The 25,414-nt window shown below is 45.1% G+C and overlaps 1 protein-coding gene across 2 annotated transcripts; it reads left to right on the top strand.

Annotated features, from left to right (window-relative positions):
* Positions 1-3,746: 3,746 nt before the first annotated feature.
* ISCA1 (iron-sulfur cluster assembly 1) lies at positions 3,747-18,412 on the top strand. Of its 2 annotated transcripts, XM_047755085.1 has the most exons (4): positions 3,747-3,950; positions 11,443-11,496; positions 16,792-16,897; positions 18,116-18,412. In XM_047755085.1, exons 1-4 carry the CDS (start codon positions 3,870-3,872, stop codon positions 18,262-18,264), a joined length of 390 nt encoding a protein of 129 aa, XP_047611041.1. In that variant the 5' UTR covers positions 3,747-3,869; the 3' UTR covers positions 18,265-18,412. The 2 variants fall into 2 exon arrangements, with proteins under 2 accessions (XP_047611041.1, XP_047611040.1); XM_047755084.1 differs by lacking the exon at positions 11,443-11,496 and having other exon boundaries at positions 3,763-3,950.
* The last annotated feature ends 7,002 nt before the right edge of the window (positions 18,413-25,414 follow it).

The following is a 25,414-nucleotide window of genomic DNA, read 5'->3' on the forward strand; positions in this document are numbered from 1 at the left end:
TCCCTCTCATTCTTTTGGTTTATTCTTATTATCTTCCTTTTCATAGAAACCACATTTTATTACATCCTTTTAAGAATGTTAAAAGTTTCCTGCATTTTATTCTGATTCCTATAGTAAATTCTGCCCAGTGTTTTTGAGAGCTTTGGGGTTGATTTTCAGTTCCTCATGCCGAATCACTGGGCCACTGACCAGGGTTTGCCAGCAGACCTGGACAGTGGATTGCCCTTGGTTCTTCACACCCTTTACATGCATGCTGGTCACAGCCCCTCCTCAGCACCCTGTTTAGGGGACAGCTACAATCTGCTCCATGCCCAGGGTGTGGCTATCTTTCACATGCAGCTGGCCTGTCTCTCTTAACAAGCCGCCACGATGCTCCACTCCCAGGGTTCTCCCTTCCTCTTTGTGGAGCAAACAAAACTCTGAAATCCATTTTTTATATTCCCAGTCTGCACTTTTTAATCTCTTGCTCGGTGTGGACAGTAGCAGCACTGGGCACACTTAGAAATGTTGGTAAAATGTTCTGAGGTAATTTCAGGTTATTTTTTAATCTTGAAATGTGTTTCACAAATAGTCTTATTCATATATGTATATATACACACACACACACGTACTCAATCCCCTAGTGAAAAAGATCCTGGATAGCTAAGTCAATAGGGTTCATAAGTGTGTTCGGGCAAAAAAAAAAAAAATTGTTGAAAAGCAAACAATGTAACAGACCTCTATAAAACAGCAGAGATGTGTTCAGTATGTTTTCTTTCTTGAAAGCAGGCTTGTTTGGACAGCAGCAGTCAAGAATGTAGCCCACTCTCTCTTCAGTGAGTGGAATTGTAAGCTTCATTAAGGTTCTGGCCCTGCCTTGTTTCCAGATGAGAATGTGGCAATCCGCACCCCCTCTTAGCAGTTGAATTTCCTTGCCTAGAAGATGAAAATCATACCCGCCCTTCCACAGTTGTGAGGATCAAATGCAGTCTTAACTGAGAAAACACTTCTGGTGGTTTGTGTTTTCAGAACCCTGAAGTGCAGTGTTGAACTTTTCCCTAGTGCAAGTTTTTAAAACTATTACGGGAAATCTAGACATGGTTACAGCTTACAAACTCCTTCAGCAGTTCCCACACCTACTTAATTTCCACACCACTGGACAGCTGCAGCTCTGAGATAAAGGAACACTTTTTTTTATATATATCATGAAGACACTTTCTTCTTCTAACATGCCAGTTTTTTTCAGGGACCTGCACCAGTTTCAAATAACATTAGACATGCCTAATCCACTGACAAACATTATGTGAATTAGCACGTACATGCAGAAACAGCTAATAAGTTAAAAACTGAGTATTGAGTATTAAAGTAGAGGAAAGAAAGCTATTTAAACACGCACAGGATCCTCAATTCAAACGTTTAGTAGTAGATTTTTTTTTTTGTCTTTTTTTTTGCCATTTCTAGGGCCGCTCCTGCGGCACATGGAGGTTCCCAGGCTAGGGGTCCAATCAGAGCTGTAGCCTCCGGCCTACGCCAGAGCAACAGCAACGTGGGATCCAAGCCGCGTCTGCAACCTACACCACAGCTCATGGCAACGCCAGATCGTTAACCCACTGAGCAAGGGCAGGGACCGAACCCACAACCTCATGGTTCCTAGTCGGATTCGTTAACCAATGCGCCACAACGGGAACTCCAATAGTAGATTTTTAAAACTGTCCAATTCAGCACTATACTGAAAGGCTTGAGTTTAAGCATCATTTATGAAGTGGGGGTGGGATTTTTTTGGCCATGCCAGGGATTGAACCTGAACCTCATCAGTGTCAACACCAAATCCTTAACCACTAGGCCACCAGGGAACTCCTAAGCATCATTTATAAAATAGTTATGCCAATGCTACTGCTCTGTGTGGCTCAAAGTTGTGAGGCTCCCATGAGATAATGTACTCAAAGGTTCTGAAACCCAGTAAAGTGCTGCACAACTACATAACATTTTTTTCAGTAACTGATAAAAAATGATATATAGCATCTTTTTTACATTTTTATTAATAAATTCTTTTAGGGCAGTTTTAAGTTCACAGCAGAATTAGGCAGAAAGTAGAGTTTTCTTATGCCCTGCAGTGCACCAATCACCACCACCGTCCACATCCGGCACCAGAGTGGGACATTTGTTACAATCTATGAATCTCTACATGGACACATCATTATCACCCAGGTCCACTGTTTACATTCAGATTCATTCCTGGTATAGCACATTCTACTGGTTTGGACAAATGCATAATGACATTGTACCAGAGTGTTTTCACAATTTTATGGCATCTCTAAATATCCATTAACGGGAGTTCCTGTTGTGCTCACTGGCCTGGCACAGTGGGTTAAGGATCCATTGTTGCCTTGAGCTGTGGTCACAGACATGGCTGGGATCCAGCATTGCTGTGGCTGCGGCCTAGGCTGGCAGCTGCAGGTCTAATTTGACCCCTAGCCTGGGAACTTCCATATGCCACAGGTAAGGCCCTAAAAAAAAAAAGCAAAAAAAAAATTATCCATTAATAATTAGTAGCGTTTAATCTGCACCACATCTGTAGGAGGAAGAGCAGGAGAAAAATGCCCTATACCAGATCAACCAGCTAGTTAAAGATGAAGCCGAGAGACATACCACACTACCGTCACCTAATCCCAGTTTCCTCTGTGCACCGTGGGGCCTGGGGAAATAACCATTCTCTTAATGTCAGTGTGATTGCATTTCAACAGCAGAGAGACAAGTGATGTAACGAATTCTAACTACAATCCTATAGGCTCCAAGGGGCCTAAAACACTAAGCTCCTCTTGTAGGAGGTTGGGGATAGGCATTGGCCTAGCCCCATCCCGCCCGCCCCCGGCCGGGCATTAAAAAAACACTTCACTGATTAGTTCTTTCCGTATCAAAACAGAACTGGAATTCCTCCCCAGAACCACTCCACAGAACCTCCTCCCTTTCCCCCTTACCTCTAGCGCTTCCAGGAGAAATGCCACCTTTCCTCATGGTCTCCCATCTTACCCCCCCTGCTGCACTTCTATCCTACCAGGATCTCATTCTCCAAACCCTCTATTTACCAGGCTTCCTGTGTATGCCCGGGTATACTGCAGGCTGCACAGTGCATGCGACTCGGGAATATTTGCTGAATCAAAAGGCAGAAGCACCTGAGTACCCAAGATCTAACAAGCAACATGTATTCAATCTAGCTATTGACTGGTACTTGCTATAAAAGTATTACCAGAGCTGCCCGGTCACATCTCAGAGTAAGACTGTGTTCCAAATTCAGCACCTGAAGAGAACACTGCGTTAGTACCGTCTTTTAGCTTCCCAAACAGCCTGCGGAAAGAGGGAGGGGAGAAGGAGAGGTTGTTTATCGAGAATCTGCGGTAATTCTACGCCCTTAATAACCCCCTAGCTGGACCAAAAAGGAAGACAGACGTGTACTACGTCTGGGCCTCAGAACCACTCTGTCCTTGAGAGCACCAGCCGGTGGACTTATTTGCGTTCTTAAGCGGCAGCGCCGCACCTTGCTCTTCAGGCAGGTAATGGAACTACGCGCTTTCACAGTCCACAAGTCGGAGCTAACTCCACGTGCCCTAGTCTGCACGGAGACAGGGCACTGAGACCTTGCGCAGAGGGACGACCTTTCCCTCGCCCCCTGCGCCCCCACGTCACGTGACCACTGCCCGGGCGTCCGCCCCGCCCTCCGGCCATCACTCACGCGGCCCGTCCAATGGCCACGGCGAGGGCGGGCCCGCGCAGGGCGGGGCCTCGGCCACCGTGCGCCGGAGCTGTGGCGTCAATGCGCCAGCCGTGTCCATGGAGAGAGGCTGAGGTGGCCGAGCTCCGGCCCGAGGTACCGGGTCGCCGGGACGGCGAAGATGTCGGCTTCGTTAGTCCGGGCCACTGTCCGGGCTGTGAGCAAGAGGAAGCTGCAGCCCACCCGGGCCGCCCTCACCCTGGTGAGTGGCCAGGACGCGCGGCCGGGCCCGTGGCTTTGGTTACCCTCTGCCCCCGCGAGGGGGTTGGCGGGGCACGGCCGGCCGACGTTGCCCTGGTCCCCCTCTGCAGCCGCCGCTTTGCCGCCCCCTCCCTTCGGAACTCGTCCCTGCTGGGGAGATAAACAGGCGCGGGAGGGGCTGCTCCTCGGGAGCCGGGAGCCCGGGAACTACGTTTCCCAGCAGGCCGTGCGCCGTCGCGTAGAGGGGGGAGGGGGCGCGAGCTAGGCGCCCAGCAGTCAGTCTCGGTGTTCTGGGAGCCTGGGGCAGCGGAGGTCTGGTAGGGGCTAGGGTGTAGGTTATTTAGAGATCTGTGTGTCAGGTGCCGGGGTTAGCTGGATGAATGAACCTGGGTAGCTGTCCTTGAGGCGCTTGGAGAGAACCTTGCCTAGCCGCAGTGTGAGTGCGTGAGCGCCGGTGAGAGCGCAGAGGTGACAAAGCCCACGCTCTGGCGAAATCAAGGCTGCAGTGCATAAAGGGTTACTTCCTGGTGTCTACGGTGGAAGAGAGTTTTTGAAATGCACTCTCTGCTTCCAGCGGTGTTGGGCCGTGGTCACGTCTTAAAAGGGACAAAGAAGGATACATTTCCGCCCAGAGTGAGTTTATAGTGTTTTTTGGGTGAAGGGTCAAACATGTTCAAAGGGCACCAGCATACGCGCTGCAGATAAAGAATTTACTACGCGTGCTGGATCATCGGCGTACTGCGCCGTGTTTTTTTCTTTTCTTTTTTTTTTTTAAGCTAAGGGAACATTCACATAAAATGTACCACTTTAAAGCGTTCGATTTGGTGGCATTTAGTACATTCGCAGTATTTTGCCCCCGTCGCTTCTACGTAGTTCCGAAACATCTGGACCCGAAGGAAAACCCCAGTATCCATTAACCAGTCACTATTTGCGTTTTGAAAGATTTATTTCATAGGAAAGCTAATGATCAGTTCAGCATTCTTTTCACACACACACCCCACTCCTGATTAAGGAGAAGCTGTTGTGTAAGCACTCCAGTTCCTAAAGACCGGAAAACAAATTATATTGAATCATAGATTCTGTTTCATCTAATGCCACAAGAAAGTCTGTTGCCAGAAAATTAGTTGTAGCAAAGCAGAAGAAAGTCGTGATCAGGTGGGCGAATTTATTTTTATGGTGGCTCACTGTTTTAGGTCCATAAGGAAGTTATACTGTTTGTATATGATATTCTACATTCCTTTTTTCTGTACCACCAAGCCTGCTTCATGTCATGAAAGATCATCAAATCTTAGAATTTTCCAAGGTCTTGAAATAAGAACTAGTTGGCACTACTCCTACTTTGTGTCTCCTTTTAGTCACAGTTAAAAGATTTCTGAATCAAAAGAATTCTACCAGTTCTAGTAATGGTAGTGCCAGGAAGAGTCAGAAAGTGTCGTGACACTTTTTTTGCCTTTTCTTTCTCCACCATTTGGCGTGTTACCTGTTTCTTCAAAATTTCTGAGTTCCACAGTTGCCCTTGTGGCTCATCGGTAACGAACCTGGTTATCCATGAGAACGCGGGTTCCATCCCAGATCCATGGGTTAAGGATCCAGTGTTGCCGTGAGCTGTGGTGTAGGTTCCAGACACGGCTGGGATCCTGCGTCACTGTGGCTGTGGCTAGGCCAGCAGCTGCAGCTCTGATTCAACTCCTGGACTAGAAACTTCCATATGCCATGGATGTGGCCCTAAAAAGCAAAAAAAAAAAAAAAAAAAAAATTCTTGAGTTCCTTCTCTCCATTCCTACTTAGTCATCAGACATTTAAGGCCCAGATTTCCCACTTTCCTGGGGCCCACCTTTGACGCCTCTAGAAGTTACTAGGAATAACAACCCAGCCCACATTCTCAGGCCTGGGCTGTCCATCCACACTTGCTCCTTTATGCTTTGTTATTTGTTGCAATTTACCAGGCCAGTTCTGCTACCAGCACTGCTTTATCATATCAGTTTTTATAATTGCCTTAGATTAACGTGCAGGAGTCCATTGTCTGAATTTATCCTACATAACTTGTCTAGCTGACTTTATGAGCCCCTTTCCCTGTGATCTTAGAAGCTGGTGCCAAAGCATGGCCCTCTTGCTTTCTACCAAAGGTCTGTGGTAGCAGGCTTGCTGTCATTTTAATCCTGGCCTATGTTCCCTAGTCTTAACACAAGTGTTTTTGGAAACATTTAAGCCCCCCATGTTCACTTAAGTGCAAAAGCATTGAAAGCATCAAAGGACTAATGAGTGAAGACAAGTGAGAGCAAATGAAACTAGAGAGAGTTCAATAAAATGGGTAAGAAGAGACAAATGTTCAAATATATAAATTTTTAAATAAGGAATCTGACTTGTTGCAACCTTTGAGAAGGGCTGTAACTGGGTCATCTACCAGAGGTCAGCAAGAGGCTAGGGAAAGGAAATGATGAAGTAAAAGCATGATTCCACGTTGTCAGCACCAAAATTATCTGCGTTAAATGATGTTAATCCAGGAGAGGATTGACAATTTGCTGAAGAGAAAGACCTAAAAGAATGGTCACAGGCACTTTTATGCAACCATAGGTGGGCCCCTGCTAGAATGCTTTAAGACTTCAACCCACCATATCAAAGCGAGTACCCTTGACACTACAGAGAACAAACATCCTAGGAGGATGACATCCCCCCCTTCCCCTTCTTCCCCGGAGACCCAGTAATTGACAAAAGGAGTTGAACATGCAGGAGCCAGAGTAAAATATGACTAAGGAAGTTAGATTTAACACTACACTGTTGGCAGAGTCCTTTATTTCCATCGTTGTACAAATCAGAGCTCTTGCGGCCCTAATTTAGGATTAGGGATGTACCCACAGCAGTGCCCAAAGCTCAGCCAAAGCTGTGAAGATTGATAGCACATAGCCAGCATCATCCTTGATACACAGGAGAGACGTTACTTCATGGTGTACGTTTAATGCTTTAGGGCTTAACTTTCTAGCAGCAGCACCTGGTTGAGAAGGGTGCTGGGCATCAATATGGCATTAAATACATTGGGGCTTAAGGAGTTGTTCCTTCTCAGAAGGCCCAGCCTTAGAAGTCCTCTAGGACGGTGACCAAGCTGTAAGATTTGTCTATGGAGGCAATTTAAGGGGCATTACACAGGAAACAATTGGAAGTAGCCTGCATGTCTAACAATGAAAAGTCAGTTAAGTAAATTAAATCCTGTTGATGAGATACATAGTCATTGTAAATAATGATTTTTTTTTTTTTGGAAAGTTTGATAATCACACTCTTCATTCTTTGACTTATTAGTCTTCTGCAAATTATTTAATCTTTCATACCTAAATCACAGAATTGGAAGAATGAAAAAAAAAAAAAAGATGGTTCATATAAACTGTTAAGTGGCTAGGTACTCAGTAAACAGTGACTATGTGTATTTACTATGTTATGCTTTTAAAAATTGTGTATCTGTCCTATGATTACATGTATGAACAGGCACACACAGAAATGGGAAAAGATGAAAAGGAGATAGCATGTTGATGCGGCCATAGCTGTTAAAGAATGAGTTAAAATATACCATAGTTGGTTCGTTGGCTGCTCTTTTATCTTCCATCTTTTAAACCTTAAAAATGCCAGATTTATAATACAGTTGAAATAGGTTGTAATTGTTGGCATGTGTTTAGTATACATGATTGTGGAGTTAATTTTGAGTTTTAATCTTGTTTCCTTAAAGAGCAAAAAATGAAAATTGCCTGGGAAATGACTTAAGGAAATACAGGATGAAGGATGAAAAGTTTCTGCTACAAAGAATAGAAACCCTGGGGCAATGGATACAGTAAAAGTGTTACTACAGAGTAGTTAAAAATTTGTGCCTCTGTAGCGCCTTTTCCCATAATTTCAACCGATTAGAAATCTTTATTTAAGGCTAACATATCTCAAAGATAAAAAGATACTCTTTCACTTGAATGTCTTCTGTAATACACATGTGAGAGACTTAAAAGCTATCATTACATCTCTTTGAGTTTCAAGAACCTCTTTTTTTTTTTTTGCTTTGTAGGGCCTCACCTACATGTGGAGGTTCCCAGGCTAGGGGTCTAATCAGAGCCACAGCCGCTTGCCAGATCCGAGCCAAGTCTGCGACCTACACTACAGCTCATGGCAACGTCGGATCCTTAACCCGCTTAGCGAGGCCAGGGATCAAACTCATAACCTCATGGTTCCTAGTCAGGTTTGTTTCCGCTACGCCGCAGTGGGAACTCCTCAAGAACTCCTTAAATTTTAATTCAGTGGCCAAACCTCAGGTGAATTAGACTCAGGTTAATTAAATTTCTTGAATGGTGTGGGTTTCTTAGTTTACTGGAGTGCGTTGAAGTTGGAGGGCTACTAGGCTTATGGTAAGTTGTTTCATTGATGTTTTTATACAGTTTCCTAGAATGATTTTACTTAAGTGCGCAGTCACCAGAATATGGAAATAGACTCAGAGCAAAGTAGGATCCTTAAAGTCCTGAAAGTTCCCTGTTGAATCATTCCGACTTGTTCTGAAAATCAGATCCATCACTTGGAAAATTATAAAAACCTTATTTTCCCCTTAAATGAGTAACACTTTGTAGCAGGGTATGTTTAGTTTTTGCCTGACACTGGAAAATTTAGAAATGTTTTAATTTAATTAATGACAATTCCCAAACACACAGGTTACTTTTCCCTTCAGACCCTTTCAGTAAGAGATGTGAACATCAGCCACTTGGTGGTAAGGAGGCCACACTCCATGAATCGCTTTCATTTACTAGTTGAGTGTTTTCTACTAAAAGTTGAGAAACGAAGAAAATACATTTTTTTCTTTTTTTCCGGCCACACCCACAGCATGTGAATGTTCCCAGACCAGGGAAATCAAACACAGCAGTGACAACACAGGCTCCTTAACCACTGCACCACAAGGGAACTCCAAGAAAAGAAGGAAATATATTACTTTCTAAAACTAAACTAGAGAGTAACTTTGTGATAAAAACACAGGGGACTTGTTGACAGCATGGTATGTGTGCCCTGAGGGCCTCCAGCCCACCAGCAGTAAGGCTCCTCATGGGGTTGGACGGTTGGACATCTAATATTTTCCCATGGCTGTGCCTTTTTTTTTTTTTTTTTTTTAACTCAACCAGAAATCTTTTGCCATTTGATAGTAATTAGATTAGTTTCTTCAGGACTGTAGCAGGAAATACGACCTGAAAGTTGGAAAAGCTAGTTTTTGATGGCAGTCATTTAGAAAGGTGAATAAACGCTTTTAAGAGGGGTTTTTTTTTGGGGAGGGGGGGTTGAGGTTTTTTGGTCTTTTTGTTTTTTAGGGCCGCACCCACAGCATAGGGAGGTTCCTGGGCTAGGGGTCGAATCAGAACTGTAGCTGGGAGTTCCCGTCGTGGTGCAGTGGTTAACGAATCCGACTGGGAACCATGAGGTTGCAGGTTCGGTCCCTGCCCTTGCTCAGTGGGTTAACGATCAGGCGTTGCCGTGAGCTGTGGTGGAGGTTGCAGACGCGGCTCGGATCCCGCGTTGCTGTGGCTCTGGCGTAGGCCGGTGGCTACAGCTCCGATTAGACCCCTAGCCTGGGAACCTCCATATGCCATGGGAGCGGCCCAAGAAATAGCAAAAAAAAAAAAAAAAAAAAAAAAGAACTGTAGCTGCCAGCCTATGCCACAGCCACAGCAATGCCAGATCCAAGCCGCATCTGCAACCTACACCGCAGTTCACAGCAATGCCAGATCTTTAACCCACTGAGCGAGGCCAGGAATCGAACCTGTATCCTCATAGATACTGGTCAGATTCGCTAACCACTTAGCCACGACGGGAACTCCTTAAAAGACTTTTTTCATTAATATTTCTTTTAATATTTGAGGTTGATATGCTATGATCTCAAAAAACAAACCAAAAAAAAACCCCATAATTGTCTTCAGCATTTCCTCTTTCTGCCCCCTGCATACTCTTCTGTGTTGTTGCACTGCTTGGCTCCTGTGCTGATAGACCCATAGGTAAAGGCCTTTATAAAGCACCCATTGATGGTGGTTTATTTAATTTTTTTTTTTTACAGTGATACAGTAAGAAATTATACACACCATATAGTAATAACTGAAATCAGAGTCTCCTAACCATTCATCTTTATCAACTGCAATGCATTATTTTCATGTTGTGTTTTTTGTTTTTGTTTTTGTTTTCAAATAAAAATGCTAGTCTCAACCTTCTCCGTTTCATGACCTTTCTAAATTGGCTTCAAACTCTGCTAAAATGCATGTTCCTCTGGCCAAGCCCCTACCAGCCCGGGCAGAAGAGCACCCTCGACCATCCATTGCGTCCACTCCCTCAGCACAAGCTTGAGTTCTGGCTACAGTTACTGCCAAGTCATAGGTCATAATGTCCACTGTTTGAGATTTCACAAACCAGGAAAATGCCGTTGTAGAAAACTGGAGGGATCAGCGTAGCATTGACAGCTAGAGGAGCTAATGAAACAAGAAGCAGGAGGGGCATGATCTCACCATGCTCATCTGTCATCACTGTAATAATAGCCGGCTTATGTTGAGCTCTTTGCGCCCGGCACGGCACTGTTCTAGATGCTTTTTGTGAACTGCTTTATTTAATCCTCACAAGAATCCTGAAGAGGAGGGACTAGTATCCCTGTTGAAGCCAAGCAACAGGCCAGGATATAGCTAGGAAGTGGACCAGGAGTGCCCTGGGACAGGCTTTGTCCCTGACAGCCTCCTTTCTCAGGAAGGTAATGCTGCTCCATACACATGCACTGCGTTGCCACTTTAAGGATAACTGGGCATGGTTAGTCAGCATTTCTCCTGAAAAACTTACGTGTTCTTGTTTTTCTTATTAACCAGCTGAATAACTAGTTCTGTTCACCAGATAACCTGAGATGCTGATTTGAAGAGTCTCTTTGAACATTTGGTGGATCTGGCACTAGAGGCCCACTCTAGGTTATTTGATGCCGGAAACACTTTTTCCTCTAGATGTGCAGTTTGATGGATTTGAAATACACTTGGAGCGAGTACAACGAGCAGCAGAGTTAATAATGATCTGTAGGGTGAGAATGCCTGAAGATTGGCTTTCCCAGTGTGGTCCTTGATGTCATTCGTTGACTGTTGAGTGCCTTCTCTGTGTCAGGCAGTGTGCTTATTGCTGGGCATGCAGTAGGAACACAAAATAGGTGCTGACCTGAAAAACTACATTTGTGATGTAAGTAGATAGTACCATCGGGATGATGACAGGGAACCGACCTTGACTGAGGGAGAAGGGAAAGCGATGAGGAGGATGTTGTCGGTAGATGTTTTGAACATTAAAAAAACAAAACAAAACAAGACCTTTTAACTGAGTAGAGTTCGTGTGTTTGTGTATAAAATCTACAAGGTACCCGGGCAAGAATGGAACATAAATTCATCACATGAACTAACTAAAAATAGATTTGAACAGCCTTAAAGACTAGGAAGAATGCGAAGTTTGTAAATGAAAACATTTTCTTTTTTCAGACACCTTCAGCAGTAAACAAGATAAAACAACTTCTTAAAGATAAGCCTGAACACGTAAGTAAAACCAATCAGACAAATAATTGAGTAAAAAAATTGAAGTCGTGGAGTTCCTTTGTAGCTCAGGGGGCTAAGGAACAGTGTTAGCACTGCAGTGGCGCAGGTTTAATCCCTGGTCCAGGAACTTCCACATGCCACAGACGTGGCCAAAAAAAAAAAAAAAAAAATTGAAGTTGTAGTTTCACAGTGAATTTATCTTGTGATAAACAATGTGCTTTCATTAATTGGGGATTTTTATTTTAAAAGTAAAACATGCTTGTGATTTTTAAATGCCAGTAACATAACAAAGTTTTTTTTGTTGGGTTTTTTTTTTGGTTTTTTTTTTTTATTTGTTTTTTTTTTTTTGCAAGCCAGCAAAGTTTTTATTAAAGGAAAAGAAAAGCAGATAGCTCCCAGGGTTACTGGGAGGGGGAGAAGAGCCGTCTTTCTCTACTGTCCTATAGGGGTTTTTATTCTTTAAAGTTGGGGTACCAACAAGGGGTCCAGCGAGATGTGGTCTTCTCCCATTGGCCTTATTCAGTTGCCCATATCAGTCCTTGTCCAGTAGGGTCCTAGGGGTGGAAATGTCCTGTAAGTCTCATAGTTTCTTTGACCTTTTCCTCCCATAAACTGAGTCACAGGGGGTTACAGATAAATGTCCGCATCTGGGCGGAGGTACACTCCCTGTGGTAAACAAGGCCTGTGGGGATGTTACTCCCTGGAGCCCATAAGCCACAAATGTTAATCCATGACCATATCAAAGACTGCATCAAAGCCCATGCTCCCACACAGACTACCTGAGTTAATAATTCTGCCTCAACCTCCCCTCTAGAGTTGAAGACCCTAACTTCAGGGGAGAAGGGGCGACGACCGCTCTGACTGCTTCCTGCTGAAAAGGGAAGTCGTTAGGGGAAAGCAGTTAGGTCTCCACTCACGGGATGGTCGAGTGGGCTTCGATATATTACATTGGGTACCCCTTCCATCACCATCTGAAGGTTGATAGCTTGTAATCGGGTTGTAATGAAGTAAAAAATGTAATTATTTATACAGTGTCCAAATAAAAGGATTAAGATCACAATGATGGCTATGGTGAGGAAATATTTTCACCAGGAGGAGGTGGTCAACCAATTCCAAAGGGCAGCTCCAAAAGTCGGAGCTGGATCAGACGTCTTATGAATCTGCTGCTGGAGATCTAGCAGAGAATCAGACATTCTGTGAATAATCAGGAATACAGACACAACATTTAGATTTTACGATAGCACAGGTAACTTGTCCTTGTGAGGAGTTTGATTTATGGTACCACCTTGCTTTTAAAGTTATCTTACTCAAATTTATTCTAAACTCTGTCCGCATAATGCACAGCATTTTTCTCAGTATCCACTTCCCACACACCTTGCTTCACTTTCTTTATCCATATTAGTCTGTCCCTTATTTTTCCATCCAGCACAACAAGCTAAAGACAGACTATCTTTCTTTTGCCTTAATAAAATGCAATTCCATTCCTCATTCCTTCTTTATTGAAAGTACACACATTCTACTTTTCTAAAGCAACCACAGACTTTTATAATTTCTAAAAACACATGTTTTTCTTACAGAGAACATCTCAGGGTGGCACTAAACATATTGACTACTTGTCCTAATTACCTTTCATTTCTTTGTTTAGTAGCTGATGTCTCAGTGTCTCATTTGACTTCTGTTAAACCTGGGTACAATAAGATATTATAGTTAATGTTGATAATTCTAACGTGTCTGTATTAATTCGATCAGCAAACTTCAATTCTAACATAAGATATTAATTTAATACTGAATATTTCCCAGTTTATGTGAACCTAAAATTAATTCTGGCCAGTTAGATGTCTTCCATGTTTTGAGAATTTGTACATGCGAAGCCTTAGCCGAGGAAATGCAGAAAAACAACAGAGTATTATTGAAAAGGAAGTCACTTTCTCACCCCAGACTCTTTGTCTTCATTCTCCCTTCCAAGAGGCAGCCTCTTCATGTCCTTCCAGAGCTCACCTGCATTTTATTTATCTGGACCAGGGTTTCTCAGCCTCCGAACTGGTGATGTGTTCGGCTGGGTATCTTTCTGTTGAGAGTGGATTGCAGGGGTTTAGCAGCACCTCTGGCCTCTGTCCCTGGCAGTGCCCCCCTCCTGAGTTATAACAACCAAAAGTAGTTCCCTGAGAGGAACCACTTGCCTAGACTGTGCCAGTTACATTTGAATGTGTGTCTTTTCCTGCTTAGATAAGACATACATGCTGTGGTTGCACTTTGCTCTTCCCCTGATAATACAGCTTGAAGATCGTTTTGTATCCTTAAGTCAAGGTCCTCCTCATTCTTTTTCATTGCTCCATATGATAGTATATTCTGCTGAACAAGTTTATATAACCAGTCCCCCCTATTAAAGGTCTGTTAGGTTGTTCTCATTCAGTGCTGCCATGAATGAACACTATGGCAACAAATATTTGTTGTCTCTAGCATGCCAGGCCCATTGTTGTAGGCCTGTAAGCATAGTTCAGTACCCCTGTGTAGGCTGTGTTCTTAGATGTTAGAATTATTAAGGGGTGTGCCTGTCACCTTAATCTCAGTGCATTGTTAATTGCCTAAAGAATGCTATAAACTACTTCCAAGACTATTAATTAGTAATTAGACTGCAGAGTAGTTCTAGGTTTCATTGTACAAACTGCATTACAAAGTTATGGGGGTTCTGTCATCTTCCTTCTAAGAATTTTTTTGGCCTCGTAATTACTAAATCTGAAGTATATCAGTGTTCCAGCTCAATTTAGGTAGACTAATGACTAAAGTTTAAATTGACCGAATAAAACAGTGTGGCTTTGTAGATTTGAGGGATGTTTGTTCATATGGACATGAAAAGGGTTGAGCAGACACGTCATCAGGTGTCATCTGTGGCATAAGCAGTCCCTTTTCCAAATCTCAGTGACCCGAAGCTGTGTTTTCGCGTGCCCTTTCTCTATCCATTCCTGATAGCTGGCATCCTGCTTGCTTGAGTCTTCAGTTTGCAAAGATAAAAACTAAGTTAAACAGGTACTTGTAACACGTGCTCCAGAATTTTAGCAGTTGTATATCATGCTGAATACGTGAAATTCCCTCACACATTCTCTGAGCTGTCTCTCTGAGGGTGGATAAAACCACAGTCTGTCTCCTTGCTGTTGTTTTTGTTTTTTGTCTCTTTAGGGCCGCAGGTGTGGCATATGGAAGTTTCCAGGCTCAGGGTTGAATCCAAGCTACAGCTGTTGGCCTTACACCACAGCCACAGCAACGCCAGATCCAAGCTATGTCTGCAACCTACGCTACAGCTCACGGCGATGCCGGATCCTTAACCCACTGAGCGAAGCCAGGGAGTGAACGTGCGTCTTTATGGATACTAATCAGGTTTGTTACCACGGAGCCACAGTGGAAACTTCCTGTCTCCTTGTTTAAAGACAAGAGGAAAAAAAAAAAAAAAAGGAGTTCCCGTCATGGCGCAGTGGTTAACGAATCCGACTAGGAACCATGAGGTTGCGGGTTCGGTCCCTGCCCTTGCTCAGTGGATTAAGGATCCGGCGTTTCCGTGAGCTGTGGTGTAGGGTGGTGGCTACAGCTCCAATTTGACCCCTAGCCTGGGAACCTCCATGTGCCATGGGAGCGGCCCAAGAAATGGCAAAAAGACAAAAAAAAAAAAAAGACAATAGAATACTCTGAATGCATTAGTTCATCAAACCCTCAGACACCTTACCATTCTCACTCACTCTCTTCAGATGTCTTCCCACTTTTATGATTGCTGCTTTTCAGAGAATCAAGACTTGCTTGCTGAAATGATGCTTCTTAGGACAATGCTATTTACTTAACAGTAAAAAGGAGGTAGGACCCAAGAATAGAAGTTCGGTAGATATTGTCAGAAAATTACATTAAGGTAGACATTGGCATTTTAAAAGTGCTTTTTGGTCACTTTTTAAACTGACCTCTGTGTTGACTGCAGTCTTTTGCTTTCTGGTACTTGAGAATGTTTACAGAATTAAACATTCTGTAATGTAGAGGTCCCCCTGTCACGTAGAGGCCTTTTGAGTGCCAGGTAATGGTCTGTGGACTGTAAGGAAACTTCCCAGAAACATCTCACATGAGGAGGGGGAGCAGAAACATTTTTGAGAAAGTTTGATTTTCTTACGTGGTCATCTCTGCCATCAGATAATTTTTCTCTTAAAAAAATGATTATTGGAGTTCCCATCTTGGCGCAGTGGTTAGCGAATCCGACTAGGAACCATGAGGTTGCGGGTTCGATCCCTGGCCTTGCTCAGTGGGTTAACGATCCGGCGTTGCCGTGAGCTGTGGTGTAGGTCGCAGACGTGGCTCGGATCCCGAGTTACTGTGGCTCTGGTGTAGGGCAGTGGCTACAGCTCCGATTCAACCCCTAGCCTGGGAACCTCCATATGCCACGGGAGCAGCCCTAGAAAAAAGGCAAAAAGACAAAAAAAAAGTTATTAATTTTTGGAATTCAAACTCTTCCTTTAAAAATGTTATTCCCAGCCTAAATGGCAAATAGTTAAGAGTTAACTAATAAACATGCTTTAAATATAATGTAAGATTATGTAGGTATAACTTGGAAATGATGAGTGTGGAAGCTAATTATATGGGGAAATGATGTGTTAAGTGGAAAAAATGTAGCAGAGAATAAATTTTTTATTTCTGTTGTAAACATGTTTAGATTATATGACAAAAGATTGGAAGAATATAGGAAAAAAATACCAGCTCTTTTTTTAGGGTGGAGTGACTATAGTTTGGGGGTATTTTTTTCCTCTATTCTTTTCTCTGTATATAATTGGTTGTTAGTCCTTTTGGACACCTGCTGGTGTTGTAATGATGTTTGCACAATAGTTTCTTTTGGGGGGGGGGGTTGGTCTTTCTAGGGCCAAAGCATATGGAAGTTTCCAGGCTAGAGGTCAAATTGGAGCTGCAGCTGCCGGCCAAAGACACACCAACACCGATCTGAGCCAAGTCTTCAACCTGCACCACAGCTTACAGCAGCACTGGCTCCTTAACATACTGAGCAGGGCCAGGGATCCTGCCTGCATCCTCTTAGATGTTAGTCGGGTTCATTACCACTGAGCTGCAACGGGAACTCCACAATAGTTAAATTTTTAAATGCTTGTCTCCTATTCTACTTACACTTCCTTAAGGGATGTTTTATAGCCAGAAATCTGATATTTATCTTTTAACTTTCAAAGAAACGAATAATATCAAATAGGGCTTTTATTAACATAATTATTGAACCTGTGCTACTTTAAAACTAAGTTTATATATGCAATGCCTTTTCAGGTAGGTGTGAAAGTTGGTGTCCGAACCAGGGGTTGTAATGGCCTTTCCTACACTCTAGAATATACAAAGACAAAAGGAGACTCTGATGAAGAAGTTGTTCAAGATGGTGAGTTGTTTGTGTTTGGTTTTTTGGGGTTGGGGGGGGTTTAATAGCCGCTGCACCTGCAGCATATGGAAGTTCCCAGGCTAAGGATAATAATATTTTATATTTAATAATAGTTTAGATTTTAGTAATAGCTCAATTTCTTATGAAGAAGAAAGCTTTTTTTTGTAAGGGCCACACCTGCAGCATATGGAAGTTCCCAGGCTAGGGGTCAAATCAGAGCTGCAGCTGCTGGCCTACACACCACAGCTAGAACATTGCCAATCTGAGCTGTGTCTGCAGCCTATACCACAGCTCATGGCAACACCAGATCCTTAACACTCTGAGGGAGGCCAGGGATCGAACCTGCATCCTCATGGATCCTAGTCAGATTTGTTTCTGCTGAGCCACGATGGGACCTCCCAGGAAGAAAGCTTGCTTGCTTTCTTTCTTTTTTTTTTTTGTGTGTGTTTTCGTCTTTTTAGGGCTGCACTCCGGCATGTAGAGGTTCCCAGTCTAGGGGTCCATTTGGAGCTGTGGCCACCGGCCTACACCACAACCACAGCAACGCCAGATCTTTAACCCACTGAGTGAGGCAAGGGATTGAACCCGAAACATCATGGTTCCTAATTGGGTTCGTTAACCACTGTGCTATGGCAGGAACTCCAAGAAAGCTTTCTTGATGCATTTGTATTTATGAAGATGCCCAACCTCTACCTACTTCATAGCTAGGGAGTTAGGATCAGTTTCCCAGCTCATAAGCCGAAAAACACAACTGCTTGTACTGATTTATGATTTAGTCTTATTAAACTAGCTCACCATAGCAGTTTTTTGTTTCTCTAGGCTTGGCAGTGTGTTGTGGTAACAGATAGCATTTCAGGATTTTCATTAATTTTAGTGACTCCATCTTTACAAAACTCTCACTGGAAATATACAGATTTTCTTCATGTCCCAAGTTGGAAAAATAGATGAATAGCAGAAGGCAAATTCTAGTCTTACATAGAATTGTCCTAGAATTTGCTTGCGTACAACTGTCTAGACTAATACGTAGATTCTTGTGTGGGAAAGGGGACAAACAGGAAGCTGGGCACTGCATCCCTTAAGGGAAATAATGAGACGGGTTCAAAAGCTTCCTGTTTGGCTTTTGTTAGTGGTTACTTTTTAAGGTTCGCTTGTGCTGTGAGTCAGCAGGTTGTGTAGGCTGGCAGGCTGTGTGTGACTCAGCGTGTTCTTCTCCCCCAGGAGTCAGAGTGTTCATCGAGAAGAAAGCACAGCTAACACTTTTAGGAACAGAAATGGACTATGTTGAAGACAAATTATCCAGTGAATTTGTGTTCAATAACCCAAACATCAAAGGGACATGTGGCTGTGGAGAAAGCTTTAACATCTGACTCCTCAGGACTGCTCGGGCCATGGGCCCCAGGAGAGCTGCGGACGCTCTGGGGCTTATTGGAGAAATCATGTGACTGTCACGTGATTAAGGTTTGTAACGTATGACTGCCTTACAAGGAAAATAAAGTGATGCATTTTGAAGACGAAGCCAGTGTGTCAGATTCCAGAAAGCTGGGTATTTGTGTTCTTTTTAGGGGACAGAAAGCAAAATGCTTCGGGGGCATTTTTTAAGTCCTCCCCTCGAGTCATTCTTTCTGCATCCTTTCTGTTAGAAGCAGCTGCATGACAGTTGCCTTTCTGGGAAGATTTCAGGAAACATTCGTCACAGGTGTGCATTGGTAGTTCTTTTGAGCAGCTTGAATGTATATATCCCCAAATGGATGGCTCTCGAAATTCAGCGGCAGGAAGTCTTGACCGCTGGTGTGATGTGATGGAGCGTGTTTTTCTACTGAAGTGGGCACGGAGTTTCTACTTTTTTATCCAAAATTTCATTGTCAAATGCCTCCTTTGCATTACCCTGTAGCATCCCCAGCCATTACATTAAATCGGACAGAGAGTTCCTTGAACTGTAGTATAGAATCCTTCTGAGTGATGGGATCAGAAGGTAAATACTTTCAACCCCCTGTTTTTAAATCCATTTCTTTTGCTACCCTGCTCAGACATGGGGTCTCAGGCTGACTTAGAGCCTTTTTGTTAGAAAGTTTCTTAAAAGCCATCTGCCGCCCGCACCCCCCAGTACTATACTCACTTAGTTCTATGCCCAGGGAAGCTGAAGGGTTTTTGTCCCAGCCCCCTGGTACTGCAGGCGAGCTAGGGGCAGAGCCAAGACCACCCACATCTCCCCCCTCTTGGTAGTGACATGCCAGCTCTTCATTCTGAGGTGGTCAGTGAAGGTAAACAGGTGATCTGGCTTCTTTACCTCATCAACACTTGGATAAGAGTTCTTTGTAATTTGGAGAGCATAGTTTTATTTTAAGTGAGAAGATTCTTATTTAAAAACCCATTTAGGAGTTCCCATCATGGCGCGCAGTGGAAATGAATGCGACAGGTACCATGAGGTTGTGGGTTCAATCCCTGGCCTCGCTCAGTGGCTCAGATCCCACGTTGCTGTGGCTGTGGTGTAAGCTGGCATCTGTAGCTCTGCTTTGGCCTCTAGCCTGGGAACCTCCATATGCCGCAGGTGGGGCCCTAAAGGGCAAAGAAAAAAAATTTTTTTTAATTAAAAAAATAATAAGAAAAAAAAAAACTCACTTATGTAGGAGTTCCTGTTGTGGCGCAGCAGAAATAAATCCAGCTAGGAACCGTGAGGTTGCAGGTTCGATCCCTGGCCTTGCTTAGTGGGTGGGGATCCGGCATTGCCATGAGCTGTGGTGTAGGTCACAGAAGCAGCTCAGATCCTGTGTTGCTGTGGTATAGGCCGGCACCTACAGCTCCAATTGGACCCCCTAGCCTGGGAACCTGCATATGCCACAGGTGAGACCCTAAAAAAAAAAAACAGATAAATAAAACCCATTTATGTGAATTACCATCGTGTTTCACTCAGATCAGGGAACAGTAGTTTACCCTAGCAGGGAAGAAGACATTGTAGCAACCCAGGATTGTTCTCTTGGAATGCAGTAGTAATTGAGAAGCAGAAGATGGGGTCTTTTCTTGTAATCCCAATAGGCATACACTTTCGAGGTCCTAGTGCTAAAATTTTTTAAGCCTAGTATTTAAACCTAAGGTTTTCGTCACCAACTTTTCTTTAACAGTGTTCTTTTTATCAAGTAGTTGATTTTCCTGGGTTTGGTATATATTAAGTGTTCTGTGAGATGACATACATGCTTTTTTTGGAATCCGAGTCTTACGAGTTGAAGTAGCCGAGTTCCTTTCCGTTCACCGTATTTACTGAAATACTTGGCACAGAAATCACCGAAACTTAGAGCAGTAGCTTTATGTAACTGTTTCATGAATTTGTATTGTTAATATAATTGTCAACCCACTATGATTTGTGCAATATTGTATATATGTAGAGGTTGAGTTGTCATTAAAACAAACAAAAAAGCCTGTTTGTGATCATAAAATTGCCTTTTCCTTTAAGAGAGAAGGGTTTGGAAATAGTAGCCATCCATGGTAGCTGCTAATAAATGATGTCTTATTTTCCTAACCAGTCTCCCTGGCCCAGGGTCCCCTACTGGATTCTGCCGCATTCAGTGTTTGAGTTGCTGAGTTCCCCGTGTGGCCCATTTGACAGGCCCATTTCAGATTGCTCTGGGCTCCAGAGGAGTCATTCCCTTTCTTCCTCTGCCTTGTCCCTCTCGCTTTCTCACCATAAGGACCATCTGCCTCACTGAAGCCTCTTCCTACAACTTCCTGCACAGATGTCTTCCTTGTTTTCTCACCCGTCGTTATCCCTACCAGGAAGGCTTTTTCCAACTCTCTCGTCTCCGCTTTATGTTCATCTTCTGCACAAAGGTTCTTAATAGTTGTCTTCAGGCATATTTGTAAGCAGCAGCTTTCCGCCGTCCCTGAGGCCTCACAGATAACCAGAGACAGTCTCAGACCTCAAAGATCTTAGCGTTGCCAAACGAAGCGGACACCAATGAAAAGAACAGGGTAAGTGTTGCTCATAGCATTTATTCCATACTCATGCCATGCCAGGAACTGTTCTAAGTAACATGATCTTTACAGTAACCCATAAAGTGAGTCCTAGTACTGTCTTTTTCCTAGATGAGAAACTGCAGTATGGCCTGGATAGAATAATTGACCTAAAGCAACATGGCGAGTGACCAGGTCAACATGACAGCCTGTCACGCCATCTCGCTCCAACCCCATGCTCCTTACAGGCTGCATCACATGTCATGATAAGAATCAGGACTAGGGGGGAGTTCCCATTGCAGCTCAGTGGGTTAAGAATCCGGCATTGCTGTGAGCTGTGGTGTAGGTTACAGATGTGGCTCAGATCCAGCGCTGCTGTGGTTATGGTTTATGTCGGCAGCTACAGCTCTGATTCGACCCTTAACCTGGGAACTTCCAGATGCTGCAGGTGTGGCCCTAAAAAGCAAAAAAAAAAAAAAAAAAGACCAGGACTAGGGGCACGCTTCTGAAAAGGTATCTAAGAGATGATGACACCTGAGCTGAGTCTTAAAAGACATAAGGGATTTGGAAGGAGGAAAGAGAACAAAACTAAGGAGGATTAGAAACAGTCTAGGAAGCTAAGCACCCAGGAGACTAAGACACAGAGGGGCAGGAGACAGGACAGAAGGCAAGGCAGGCCCGGGGCAGGGGGCTTTCTCTAGGTTCTGTAAGTGTGGGCAGCTGTAAAGATTTTCACATAGGGTCCCTCAAACCGCTGCATTTATCTTTTTTTTTTTTTTTTTTTAATGGCTGCACCTGTAGCATGTGGAAGTTCCCAGGCCAGGAATAGAGTCTGAGCTGCATCTGTGACATACACCACAACTGCAGCAATGTTGGAACCTTAACCCACTTCCAAGCCAGGGACAGAACCTGAGCCACTGCAGAGAAAATACCGGGTCCTTAACCCACTGTGCCATAGTGGGAACTCCCTCCCCACTACTTTAAATCATCCCTGGATTACTTACAATACCCAATGCAGTATAAATGTTATGTAAATAGTTATAAGTACAATGCGAGTGTGATATATAAATGTTGGGGCAAAGCAAATTCAAGTTTTGATTTTTGAAACTTTCTGAAGTCTTTTGCCCCAATATATTCTTTTTTTTTTTGTCTTTTGTCTTTTGTTGTTGTTGTTGCTATTTCTTGGGCCGCTCCCACGGCATATGGAAGTTCCCAGGCTAGGGGTCTAATCGGAGCTGTAGCCACCGGCCTACACCAGAGCCACAGCAACACGGGATCCGAGCCGCGTCTGCAACCTACACCACAGCTCACGGCAACGCCGGATCGTTAACCCACTGAGCAAGGGCAGGGACCGAACCCGCCACCTCATGGTTCCTAGTTGGATTCGGTAACCACTGCGCCACAACGGGAACTCCTCAACTCTCTATCCTTAAGCTCTTCATCTACAGATTCAACCAATAGCAGTTAGAATATATTGGGGCAGGAGTTCCCGTCGTGGCGCAGTGGTTAACGAATCCGACTAGGAACCATGAGGTGGCGGGTTCGGTCCCTGCCCTTGCTCAGTGGGTTAACGATCCGGCGTTGCCGTGAGCTGTGGTGTAGGTTGCAGACGTGGCTCGGATCCCGTGTTGCTGTGGCTCTGGCGTAGGCCGGTGGCTACAGCTCCGATTAGACCCCTAGCCTAGGAACCTCCACATGCCGCGGGAGTGGGCCTAGAAGAGGCAAAAAAAAAAAAAAAAAGACTTGGAGAAAGAAATGTACTGGTTCTATGTCTCTGGAGAACACTTGATTCTTTTCACCAATAGATTCTCCTCCGGGGAAATGGTCCTTTGGCAGAGTTTTCAGTGATTGCTCTAGGAGACTTCTGAGCAGGGAGCCTTTTGAGGGTGAGGGCAGAGTCCGGAGCATGACCTCGAGGCCCATGTAGAGAGTTAGGGTGAGCAACCCGATCTCCTGGGCAGATGTGAACTGCCTTGGCATGTCCTTTGCACTTTGCTCATGTCTGTAGAAGGAAAGACTTGAATGAATACAAATTATATGAAGGCATGCCCGTCGTGGCTCAGGGGAAACAAATGTGACTAGCATCCATGAGGATGCAGGTCCCGAATTGCTGTGGCTGTGGTGTAGGCCAGAGACTGTAGCTCCAATTCGACCCCTAGCCTGGGAACTTCCATGTGCCACAGGTATGGCCCTAAAAGACAAAAAAAAAAAAAACCTGCATTCACAATTCAGCTATTTAATGTTCCCCTTTTTTAAAAAATGTCCTGGAGTTCCCATCATGGCTTAGCAGAAATGAATCCAACTAGGAATCATGAGGTTGCAGGTTCGATCCCTGGCCTTGCTCAGTGGGTTAAGGATCTTGCGTGGCTTGAGCTGTGGTGTAGGTCGCAGACTCAGTTCGGATCCCCCATTGCTGTGGCTGTGGCGTAGGCCAGCAGCTGCAGCTCCAATTCGACCCCTGGCCTGGGAACCTCCATATGCCAAGGGTGCGGCCCTAAAAGGACAAAAAAAAAAAAAGGTCCTTCCATCTTTCACCCTCCACTCATCACCCTCATGCAGGAAGATAATCCCCTGACCTTTGGTGTCACATAGCTGTTCATGTGACCTTGAGGTTGTCCGTATGTCACAATGGACAGTTACTCATCTACTCAGCTCTTCCTAAGCATTGGCATGTGCCAGGTTCCGGGGTCCGCCCCTGGTCTACAGGGTGAATGAGACCTGCCCTTCTCCCCCCCCCCCACCCAACCTCACCACCAGGGTGTGCAAATTCACAGAAGAGCCGGCCGCATAAATGGAGGCTTGTAAGACAAGTGGTAAGTGCAGGGCTTGATCACCCACAGGGTGTAATGAGAGCAGAGAAAAGTGAAAATGAAGCCAGTCTGGGCTTGGCAAGGCAGGGTGGGGTGAGGTGGGACATGACAGGTGCGTCCACGTCTGCGAATTGGGTCCAGAGACTTGACTTTCCTTCCAGGCAGGGGGCGCCAGGAAGCTGGCCCTGCTGGTCAGGGCTGCTCCCGCATGGTCTCCCTCCTCACTTGGGGCCTTCCCCACCAGAAGCCCTATGCTCCCTCCACCTCTGCTTGTCCCACCAAACACACCTCACCTGCCATCCTTTCTCCCTCTCCCCGAATCCAGCCTTGGGAGTTGCAGCCTTGGGAGAGATGAGGCTCTGAACAAGGACAACGTCCAAAAATGCTAGAGTGCTGCTTCTCCCCTTTTCCAGAGCCAGCTCACGGGGACAAGGTGGCCCCTGGGCCAAAACTGAATGGTGGGGAGTTCTTGTGGTGGTGCAGCGGAAACAAATCTGACTAGGAACCATGAGGTTGCAGGTTCGATCCCTGGCCTTGCTCAGCGGGTTAAGGGTCTGGCATTGCCGTGAGCTGTGGTGTAGGTCACAGATACGGGTCAGATCTGGTGTTGCTGTGCCTGTGGTGTAGGCCGGCAGTTATCGCTCCAATTTGACCCCTAACCTGAGAACTTCCATATGCCACGGGTGTGGCCCTGAGGAAAAAAGAAAACTGAATGGTGGAAATGAATGAACCAGCCACCCTGGCTCCCATCCAAAGCCACCAGGTGTTACCTCCTCCTCCTGCCTTAGCTGGCCTGGCAGTTCTCAAGGCCACTGAGCATCGACACAGTGAAGGTTCCATGCAGGTCCAGGTCCCTGAAGACTATCTGCAGAGCGCAGAGGGGTCCGCACAGGCAGTTCCCTTGGATGGACCTGTGCTGATTCTGATCCGCCCACCCTCTCCAACCCCTGCTGCTCCCCACTCAGCATCTTTCTGTCCTTTCCATTGTATATGCTGCCCCACATTGCAGGGGGCCAACACGTAGGCCAACTGTGGTGTGGGTGGCACACAGGCTAAGGCTGGTGACCCCCAGGCAATCTTTCCAGACCGGCCTCAAGTCCTGTTCAGGACACTTGCCAGCTCCCTGGAGAAGGGGTGCAGAAGTGTGCCCGACTACAGCTGCATGGCTTTCCTTTGGCATCAAAGGAGGCAGAGTAGAAACAGCTGTAGGTGCAGAGATGGGTTGGCACAGTGGGAATTACAAGAGACACCAAGGAAATTTGTCCCTCCTCCTATAGGTCGCTGCGCAGAACAGTGTCCCTCTCCGGGTTTCCATCTGTGGGAGCCCAGCTCCTCTTTGGGATTCCAGCCTAGAGGCCCAGAGCTGCTCCCTCCACCGAGCAGACCAGAGCAAGCAGGGGGCTCCCCTGGACCCTACACCAGGTACAGACTCCTTCCCATTTCTGAGAACACGGGCATTCTCTGTTCCCTTTCCTGAAGCACAGGAGCTGACCCACCACCCCATTCCCTGAGACCCTGTGACACAAGAAACAGCTGTGAGCATCGCAAGGTGCTCATTGCCGTGCTTTTCCTAATGGGCTTGGGGAAGATGGGGGCCGGGTCCTTTGGGGATTGCTCGAAGAGTCACTGCAGTTACCACACAGAGATCTGCTCTCTTGGTTTATTTTCTAGACTTCTTTTTGATGTGGGACCACAGGGCTCCAGCCGTATAATCCTTACGCATCTATGGGGCCCTTGCTCTGAGGCTCTATTGAGCTTTATG

Source organism: Phacochoerus africanus, chromosome 12, assembly GCF_016906955.1.
Source record: "Phacochoerus africanus isolate WHEZ1 chromosome 12, ROS_Pafr_v1, whole genome shotgun sequence".
NCBI lineage: Eukaryota > Metazoa > Chordata > Mammalia > Artiodactyla > Suidae > Phacochoerus > Phacochoerus africanus.